Source organism: Rutilus rutilus, assembly GCF_951802725.1.
Source record: "Rutilus rutilus genome assembly, chromosome: 8".
Lineage (NCBI taxonomy): Eukaryota > Metazoa > Chordata > Actinopteri > Cypriniformes > Leuciscidae > Rutilus > Rutilus rutilus.
This window is the reverse complement of record NC_140222.1, coordinates 9,207,205-9,217,143: the sequence shown is the minus strand read 5'-3', so window position 1 is coordinate 9,217,143 and position 9,939 is coordinate 9,207,205. Positions and strand designations below refer to the sequence as shown.

At 40.5% G+C, this 9,939-nt stretch overlaps 1 protein-coding gene across 2 annotated transcripts; it reads right to left on the bottom strand.

Moving 5' to 3' along the window:
* Positions 1 to 1,791: 1,791 nt before the first annotated feature.
* On the bottom strand, positions 1,792 to 9,645 carry LOC311294940 (uncharacterized protein). Of its 2 annotated transcripts, none has more exons than XM_084416053.1 (4): positions 9,546 to 9,645; positions 8,569 to 8,895; positions 2,495 to 2,629; positions 1,792 to 2,282 (listed from the first exon to the last, which is right to left on the bottom strand). In XM_084416053.1, exons 1-4 carry the CDS (start codon positions 9,586 to 9,588, stop codon positions 2,119 to 2,121), a joined length of 669 nt encoding a protein of 222 aa, XP_084272179.1. In that variant the 5' UTR covers positions 9,589 to 9,645; the 3' UTR covers positions 1,792 to 2,118. The 2 variants fall into 2 exon arrangements, with proteins under 2 accessions (XP_084272179.1, XP_084272180.1); XM_084416054.1 differs by having other exon boundaries at positions 1,793 to 2,282; positions 2,505 to 2,629.
* Between the last annotated feature and the right edge of the window lie 294 nt (positions 9,646 to 9,939).

Below are 9,939 nucleotides of genomic sequence, written 5' to 3'. Positions count from 1 at the left end.
ACGAGCTATATTTATAGGTAACGAGCTATTTTTATAAGGCAAAGCTAAAAACAGGTTGCATTGATACACGTTTTTCCATTACCCTCAGTTACACTGTGATGAAGGTCAATTTCGTGTAAGATTCATAACATATACAGTGTTTTGCATGTAAGAGTTTCCATAATGAAAACATTTTTGACTCTAATGAAGACTAACGTACACTCTGGAGACAAGTACCGCATCGTCGGTTCGAGGACAGGTCCGGGGTTGAGGGCGAAGCAGAGGAGGTCGTTCAAGAGTGCGGGCAGGGTCCAAGGAAGTAGTTTTTGCCTGTTTTGCCTTCGCTGACTGCATATGCAGGTGCTTTGAATTTTGAATGCTCTTTCTCTGCCATAATTTTACTCTTCGTAGGTTCCGCGCCTCTCTTGCACTCCTCAAATCAAACGGGTGCGCGCGCATATGGGCAGATCTAGCAACAGGGGTGGTAGCCATGGTTGCGAGAGTGAGTGACAGTCGCCCAAACCAATCAATTGTTTCGTCCCCGAATGGAAATAATGAGCTGTGTTTATTGCAGATTAAAACGTCTACAGTCACTCGATTTTTATACTCTCTTTTTCAGAGCAATTACATTTTAATTATGTATTGGTATATAAAGACAGTTTAAACAAATTTGAAAAAAGTTTTTTTATAACAATCCTACGTATGTAGGGTAGCTACATTTAATGGCGACAAGTTTATACATGTTATACATGTCCTTTTTGGACATGTATAAGTTAATATTGTTTAGTTTTCATTGTTTTCGTCTGTTAACTTTTATTATATTATTTATATATGTTTGAAATAAAGCCATTCATTCAATTAAAATACATACATTAATATTGATTAAAACTCACAATATTAATGATATCTCATCTGTTTTATTATTCAATGCCACAAGATAACATAATCACATTATTTACATTAGCTGCCAGAAAGAGAAAAAAGAAATACATGAAGCACATCAAATACACACATTTTTATCACAAATATGAATATTATGAACATAGATTTCTAAATCTTCCCAGTAGTCTTGAGTAGATAGTTCAAAGTAGTTCAAAATAGTTAAAAATTCACAGGTATATGAAATGTTGACTTTAAATCTATCCAAACATAAATGGATAAACTCTGATGTTATTGATCATCATTGATCAGAAGAACAGCGGCTGGTTATCGCTCAGTTGCATGATGTAGATGTGATTTTGCAGGACAATGTGAGAGAGATCAATGTTCTACTATTATACTACGTAAATGTTGATTTTCTTGAAGAAAAAAAAAACATAGAATCATTGCAAATTTTGCATCATGGGGTTGTAGTTCATTCCATCATAAAAGACAAGCAGTCTTTTTTTTACTTATTTTCATAACTTTTTATTTATTTATTTATTTATTTATTTATTTATTTATTTTTGCTTTAGACCAAACTTTGTACTGCTGTGATTCATATTGAAGATCGGTGGTTTGGTTAATGGCTTATAACTATTTTGGTGAAAAAAAAGGCTAAAATAAAAATATTTCCAGAATTAATTCTGCTGAAAACATGATCTCTTACACTGTATTTCCTCTAACTTGTTACGATGTGTACATTTACACTGTGTGTGTTTTAAATAAACTTTTTAATGCTTTAAATATGTTAACCATCATTCAATCTGAATCTGAATTCATAGTTTATTCTTATAATGACAACCCTTCAGTTATAATATAAGCATATATATATATATATATATATATATATATATATATATATATATATCAGTTTGGTAATATTCAGTTTTTAGTTCAATTCTACGGGGATTTATTGGTGTGACAAATATTACATTCATATTTGTGGGGTTCCTGCATACAATTAAGAAACAAAATAAAAATAGCAACATAATTTAAGAAAGAATGAAAACAATGTAATTCACTAAAATTGCTAAATGGATTGCATTAAAGAATAGAATGAAATATTAAAGAATATTTATCGTTTTGACCACCAGATGGCTCCAATACACCAGTTCTGATGAGAGACTAGGTAAGCAAAGCTAAATTTTACCATCACTAAAAAATTAGACCACACATATTTTCATCTTTACACATTAAAACCAATATATGCCACAATATTTATGACATCTGTTCTGTTTTCTCCGTTTTACGTCTTGAAGCTCTGACGTCATTGACCAGAAGAACAGCAGCAGCCGCAGAAGCCACGCCCATCAGCGCAGTGACGACCAATCGCAGCACAGCTTCAACAGAGTCACAGAAGGGGGCGTTGCCTTCTGGAGAAACTAATGAAACAAATGAAAATTTAAATTTAGATCTTCAACAAGCTGATTTTATTCTCTATCAGGAACTCAGATATCAGTCAAAGATATCTACAAAAACTCAAACTTGTTGTTTAGAATGACATGAGTAAGTTAGTTTCATTTTTATATTAATATTTCTTGAATGCATTCCTGGAATTATATCAGCAAAAAAGCTCATATGACCATTGAGGTACCTGCACATGCCTGACAGAGTTCAGTGATGTTAACATGTTCACATTTTGGCAATCCTGATGATGATGATGATGATGATGATGATGATGATGATGATGATGCGTCTCTACTGGTGACAGGATCAGGCATAGGAGCAGCTAAAACATGAGAAAAATCAAAACTTTTTTATTGCAATATCAGTCACAATCATTGAAAGCGGACAGTCCTGATGTTCTTGAGGAGACAGTGTCTAAATGTTAAAGTGGATTGTGGGATTTCACAATGGGACACAGTGTGTGTGTGCAAAGACATTTGTTCACACACATAGAACTCTACTTAATATAGGTGACTTTGAGCTTGTCTTTTTAAGAAGTCACTTATACATTTGGGCAGTCTTGATATAGTTATGAGAGAAACAAACATCTGGGTCTAACATCATTATGAATTGTCAAGTAGCCACACTAGTCAGTAGGAAGATTAGTGATGGATGCAGATACATAATATGTAATGTGTGTTAACAAACAATAAAACAGACGTCACAGGGCTAAATGCATAACATTGTAAAATGAACACTGTGCACACATGATAGTTTTATATCATTTGAAATGGCAGGGAAGAATCCAAATGGAATAATTTGTGTTATTTTAATGTTATGTTGTGTCTTTTCTTAAACATACTGAGATGGTGATTTGAACATTTTGAACATTTAGAAAAAAAATTTGCACCCTCAGATTCCAGATTTTCAAATAGTTGTATCTCGGCCAAATATTGTCCTATCCTAACAAAATCAATGGAAATTTTATTTATTTAGCATTCAGATGATGTATAAATCTCAATTTCAAAAACATTTACCTATGTGACAGATTTTCTGGTCCAGGGTCACAAATGTTAACTGTGTGAAACTCACTTCACATTTACATAATTTAGCAGATGTTTTTCTCCACATCATGAGCATCACAAGCACGTTATCACAGGAGTTATTATAATAATTGTCAGATGAAGACCCTTGCTTCAACACAGCTCAACAGAGCAGGTTAAGATTCTGGAAAGTGACTTTTCATATTTTTAAATATTTGGATAAACCAGCTATTTTAAGACCAGCTACCTAACATTGTGCAGGACCATATTTAACACTATCCTCCAGACATATAAAGCAATTGTAACTGCGCTTATTTCCGTCGTTGGTATAAGTGGCAGTGGGTGGTAATAGACAAGAAATGTACATGATAGGCAAACTGGAGTGGGTGCATGAGGAGCACATGATGTTCTTAGGAACCCTCTCAAAGACCTTCATAATTAGCGATGTATACTTGCCACAGGTTGATAGACATTTTGGCAAGAGGGCTTATATTTTTTTGGCACAGGAACAATGACAGATTTTTTAAAACATGTGGACTCCCTGACTGAGTGAGAGACTCATTAAAGATGGTTGTAAATAAGCCTGAACTGATCAGCACAGGATCTTAAAACTCAACCAGGGATGCTGTCCGGCTGGCTGCTTTCCTGATGTTCCCACGCTTTATGAACCTCGTCCTCCAATACAGTGATCGTGTGCTTGTCTCTGACACAGCTGTTTCTTCTCTCGGTGCTCAATAGCAGACTGGTTGTAAGCACTAGAGAAGTTTGCCTCGAAACATACATAGAAAGTGTTCAATTTGTTGGTGTGATGGATTTTAATCAACTTTAATTAATCAACTAACATTTGTTTTTCTTGCAGGAACAACATTCATATGCTTTTAATGTGTCCAAACTCTTTGGTGAAAACTTATGACTTTGAGTGTGTGTGTGTGTGTGTGTGTGTGTATAAATAACAAAGAGGGGAAGTGTAACTAGACAGATGACTAGTTCTCAAACCTTGTGATAAGTATTCACAAAATCAGAGTTTGCTTGTGCCAGTGACAGAGGAAAAAGGTTGGGGCTTTTGAACCAATTGAACCAATCATATTGAAGGTGACATGTTAGTCTTATTTGTTTTCTCGATTCTATAAAAACTGTTGTTATCTGTGTTTTACGGTGGGATTCTCAATGGAATTTGTCTGAGATCCTCCGGCCTTGCTTCTTGGGAGAGATTCCCTGAGAACTGCTCGGGAAGATCTCCTGGCCGTGATTAAAGCATTTAAAGGACATCTGCAGGTCTGTTTGTTGATTTATTCCTGCGCAGGAAGCTAGTTTAGGAAGGAAGCTACTTCAGGAAGGAAGCTAGATTAAGAAGGAAGCAAGTTAGAGTATGAAACTCGGCCAGTTGTCGACTGAAGACGCAAGAGCTAGAGTATAAAGGTATTGGTGTCGATTTAGAGACGGCACAGATATTAAGATCAGTTGGGTGTTGATTTGGAGACGCCCCAGAATAGTTAGGTTTCCGGAAAAATCTACCACATTGGCCAGAGAAGAGTCTGCTCTCAACGTGATTGTCACGATGTGGTTTTGTGTCCTGTCATGTTTAGTGGTTCCCTGTCTGTTTATTAGTCATCCCAGGTGTTTTCCATTAACCACGCCCCCTTGTTATCTTGTTTAGCTTGTTGGTCCCTGTGTATTTATAGCCCTTGTGTTTCTCTTGTTACTTTGTCAGTTGTTGTACGTGTAATGGTTGCCTCTGTGATTCCCCTGGTTTTGTTCCTTTGATCTTTGAGTTCTGTGTTCCCTGTTTCTTGTTACTTTATTAAATAATCCTGCGTTTAGATCCTCGTCTTTGCCTTCCTTTCTCAGCAACGCTACAGAACAACTGACCACTATGGATCTAGCAGGTTTTATCGGGAACCCACTGAGCAAACTTTGTTCTATTTATCAGTATGATCGCAGAATTGAGAATTATGTGGAGGAGTTCATTCTTTATAGTCACCTTGTTCCTGCTGATGATGCTATGCTAAAGGACTGTTTCTGGAGTGGACTACAACAGGAAATTAGCTTAAATTTACCAGAAGAAGACCCTAGCTGGACCCTGGTACAGTATATTGACTTTGTCCTGCAGTTTTGTGAATCCCCCTTCACTGTAGGGGAGGTGGAGAAGGGTGTTATCACTTCTGCCGATCCAGAGACTGTTCACGTCACTTCTGCTGATCCAGAGACTGTTCACGTCGCTTCTGCTGATCCAGAGACTGTTCACGTCGCTTCGGCTGATCCAGAGACTGTTCACGTCGCTTCGGCTGATCCAGAGACTGTTCACGTCGCTTCGGCTGATCCAGAGACGGTTCACGTCGCTTCGGCTGATCCAGAGACGGTTCACGTCACTTCTGCTGATCCAGAGACGGTTCACGTCGCTTCTGCTGATCCAGAGACTGTTCACGTCACTTCGGCTGATCCAGAGACGGTTCACGTCGCTTCGGCTGATCCAGAGACGGTTCACGTCGCTTCTGCTGATCCAGAGACGGTTCACGTCGCTTCTGCTGATCCAGAGCTTCACGCTAGTCCAGCTAAGCCTGCACTTCACGCCAGCCCAGAGTCTCCTTCGCCGCTGCTCCTGCCCAGCTCAGAGCCCTCTTCGCCGCTGCTCCTGCCCAGCTCAGAGCCCTCTTCGCCGCTGGTCCTGCCCAGCTCAGAGCCCTCTTCGCCGCTGGTCCTGCCCAGCTCAGAGCCCTTTTCGCCGCTGGTCCTGCCCAGCTCAGAGCCCTTTTCGCCGCTGGTCCTGCCCAGCTCAGAGCCCTTTTCGCCGCTGGTCCTGCCCAGCTCAGAGCCCTCTTCGCCGCTGGTCCTGCCCAGCTCAGAGCCTTCTTCGCTGCTGGTCCTGCCCAGCACAGAGCCCTCACCGCTGGATCTGCCCAGCACAGAGCCCTCACCGCCGTGGCCACCCGAAGGGTCTTCACCGCCGTGGCCTCCCGAGGGGTCTTCACCGCCGTGGCCTCCCGAGGGGTCTTCACCGCCGTGGCCTCCCGAGGGGTCTTCACCGCCGTGGCCTCCCGAGGGGTCTTCACCGCCGTGGCCGCCCAAGGGGTCTTCACCGCCATGGCCACCCGAGGGGTCTTCTCCGCCGTGGCCGCCCGAAGGGTCTTCTCCGCCGTGGCCACCCGCCCTGGTCGCCTGCCCAGCCTGCTCCGCCCTGGTCGCCTGCCCAGCCTGCCCAGCCTGATCTGCCCTGGTCGCCTGCCCAGCCTGATCTGCCCTGGTCGCCTGCCTATCCTGATCTGCCCTGGTCGCCTGCACAGCCTGATCCACCCTGGCCTCCAGTCCTGCTACAGTCTCCAGGCCTTCTGCTGCTCCACGGGCCTGGCCCTCCATCCCGCCCCCGAGACCGCCTCCGCTTCACCGCCCTCCTGAACTTTTTGTTGTTTTTATGGGCGTCAGGAGCCGCCCATAGGGGGAGGGCTATGTCACGATGTGGTTTTGTGTCCTGTCATGTTTAGTGGTTCCCTGTCTGTTTATTAGTCATCCCAGGTGTTTTCCATTAACCACGCCCCCTTGTTATCTTGTTTAGCTTGTTGGTCCCTGTGTATTTATAGCCCTTGTGTTTCTCTTGTTACTTTGTCAGTTGTTGTACGTGTAATGGTTGCCTCTGTGATTCCCCTGGTTTTGTTCCTTTGATCTTTGAGTTCTGTGTTCCCTGTTTCTTGTTACTTTATTAAATAATCCTGCGTTTAGATCCTCGTCTTTGCCTGCCTTTCTCAGCAACGCTACAGTGATGGTGGAGCTTATGGTATGAGGAAGATAGCGTCATAATCTGATTTTCCAAAAGCCGGTAACGAGTTGGCTTTGTAGCATTCCTGAATTGAGACTAGCAGTGGCCCAGTGAATTTTCCCCTCTGGTTGAACAGGAGATGTGTTGATAAAGTTCGGCATAACTTGTCAAAGATTTGCATTATTAAAGTCTCCAGTCACAATGATGGCAGAGTCCGGATGACTGTTTAGACATACGCTGAGCAAATAATGGACCTTAGACAGGGTCTGCCTGAGGTGGTCGTGGTGATGACCAAGGTAAACTCCTGAGGCAGATAGAACAGATGTCACATGATCTTTAGATGCTCCAGGTGAGGCGAGCAGGAACGCAAAGGTGGCGATGTTACTGGGGTCACACCATTTGCTGTTATCCATGAAACAAACCCCACTACCTCTGATTTGGCCAGCCTCCGCTGTCTTGTCCATCCGAAGAACAGAAAAGTTATCAAATTGTGTTACAGCTACGTTCGGTACAGTGGGGATCAGCCATGTTTCAGACAGACAGAGAATATTATCTCATAGCCATTGTTCCCGTCCGTTGCGCAAAGTGTCTCAGTTGGCCACATTGGATCGGTGGATAAAACGTTGCAGAATAGGTGAGTAAAGTGGTTTCTGATGCTTAAAAGTGTTCTACTGTCATAGGGGATCAGTGCAGATGTCATGTGTGCAAAACGTGAGAGTAGTTCTAAGTAAAATACTAAGTAAAAACACAGTCTAAGCGGAGTGACCAGGGCCGAGTCCGAACACGGCAGCACCATCTTCCAAAGTCAATGGCTAACATCAACTGTCTGGTTAAAAGTGTTTAAAAACTACAAACATGGCGCATGTGAGCAACTGGCGGTTAAGTAGAGAGTTTTAGATAGATGGGGTTTGAGTGATTAATAATCAAAATATTCAGTTATCCGTGTTATATTTTATCAGCAACAACATTAATAACTTTTATAAAAAAAAATGTTTTCATCTTTTAAATGCATCATTATGTAAACACATGAGGAGAGTTCTCCTCATGAAAGACATACTACTGGCAAATCAATGTGCTACTATTCTCTCTGATACAAGTAATTAAAATAAATCAAATGTGGAGGAGGTTAACTGTGACAAGATGATTGACAGGACATTTAAAACAGTGACAGTATGCATGCTACTAAAGCTTGCCTCTTCTTGGAAGTATGTACTTTTTCTTCACAAGAGGATACATTTAGGGCAGTGTATAGGTAGGCGAATTGGGACACACCTACAGTTTATCACCATCAGTCAAGGTAAAAAGTCTATACTTCTTTAAAGTTAAATAAAAAATAAGATGATCTACAATGACTGAAAATTTGATTTTGTGTGTGTGTGCGTGCCGTGAATGCGACCCAAGCTAACAGGTACAGATCAAAACAGTCTAAATGTTAAGATTCATTACTTTCAATGGTTTAATACTTAAAATATTTAAAACTGATCTCACCATGGACAGTGAGACTGAAACTCTTTCTCACACTGTTGGTCTGAAGTTTATAAACTCCAGTATGTTCAGTTGTGGTGTTTGTGATGGTCAGAGATCCAGTTTGATGATCCAGCTTCAGTCTGTCTCTGAATCTCCCATCAAGATCATCATCATATACAGTCATGCTGCCGGCCAGTACATTGATTTGAGCTATTAAAGTGTTTTCATTTCCAAACCTCCACAGAATCAGATCATCATCCATCATTTCAGTGAGATCAGAGTTTAGAGTGACTGAATCTCCCTCCATCACTGACACTGACTTCACTGCATCTGTACCAGCAAACACTCCTGAAGAACATTGAATTTGTCACAGATGAAGGGTTAATATATTTTTTAACATAAAATAACTGGTTTATAATTAATTAATAATACAGTCAGTTGGCCCCTTTAGTGCCCTTGCTGGTTTTGGTTATGGGAAGCCAAGCAAAGCACAACCTAAATGGACAGAGTTCATTTATCACTGATCTTGCAGAGCAGATCATTTGTAAGAGTGCTCTGTGAACTAGTGGGGATTGTAATTCACATTCAATTTCCTCTCTGAATTCTCTATTAGAAAACATAATTGGAAGTAAAACAACTTAAAGGGATGGTTCAGAGTAATTTCAACCTAGGGTCCTTTGCACCATGACCTTGAGCAAAACACCATAATTTACTTAATTTACTTTCCTTTATTTACTTTATTTCAAACCCATTCTGTGAAACAAAAATAAATGTTTAGCTGATTTCATGATCAATATTCAAATGTGGTAAGAACAGATTCTGCTGTGTTTTTTGCATCTTCCCTATTTTCTGTTGTGGTTCTCACTTATTTCTATTTTAGTTTGATTGCAGCATCTTTTATCTTGGGTTTAACCAACAATGTAGATCTGTCTGATTAAAAATGTCTATGTTTAAATATAAAGAATTAATTTGTTAAAAAGAATATATGTATAACTTACCAACCAGATGCCACAAGTAGAGCAAAACAACCACGTGAACCATTTTAAAATGCTAGTGCCTGAAATATGCGAACACTTCTGTGACAGACAGATTGTGAACAAACAGGATGGTGTTAAACTGTGATATTAAGCTAGTGTCTGCGTATGAATCCTCCCCCACAGGATTTGACCACAACCCACACATTGCCCTATTTGTGCATGTGTTGGTTGTATTTGTTCATCTAACCCCTATTATAACTTACACTTTTCTTTGTGGCAGATAGTATTATTTTATCAATAAACACAAGTTGTAACTGTCAAGTTCTATATCACATTCAATTATTAAACTGACCTTTGAGACTGTTGTTGTCGCTTATTTTCTGTGTCCTTTGAGTTTAGTTCATTCCCTGTTTCA

Excerpts from the sequence above, each read along its gene's own strand:
- LOC311294940 (XM_084416053.1), bottom strand. The coding sequence starts at position 9,588 with ATGGTTCACGTGGTTGTTTTGCTCTACTTGTGGCATCTGGTTG. Across the intron at positions 8,896-9,545 it reads CTACTTGTGGCATCTGGTTG|GAGTGTTTGCTGGTACAGAT; the intron begins GTAAGTTATACA and ends AATGTTCTTCAG. Across the intron at positions 2,630-8,568 it reads TTTCAGTCTCACTGTCCATG|CTGCTCCTATGCCTGATCCT; the intron begins GTGAGATCAGTT and ends CTCATGTTTTAG.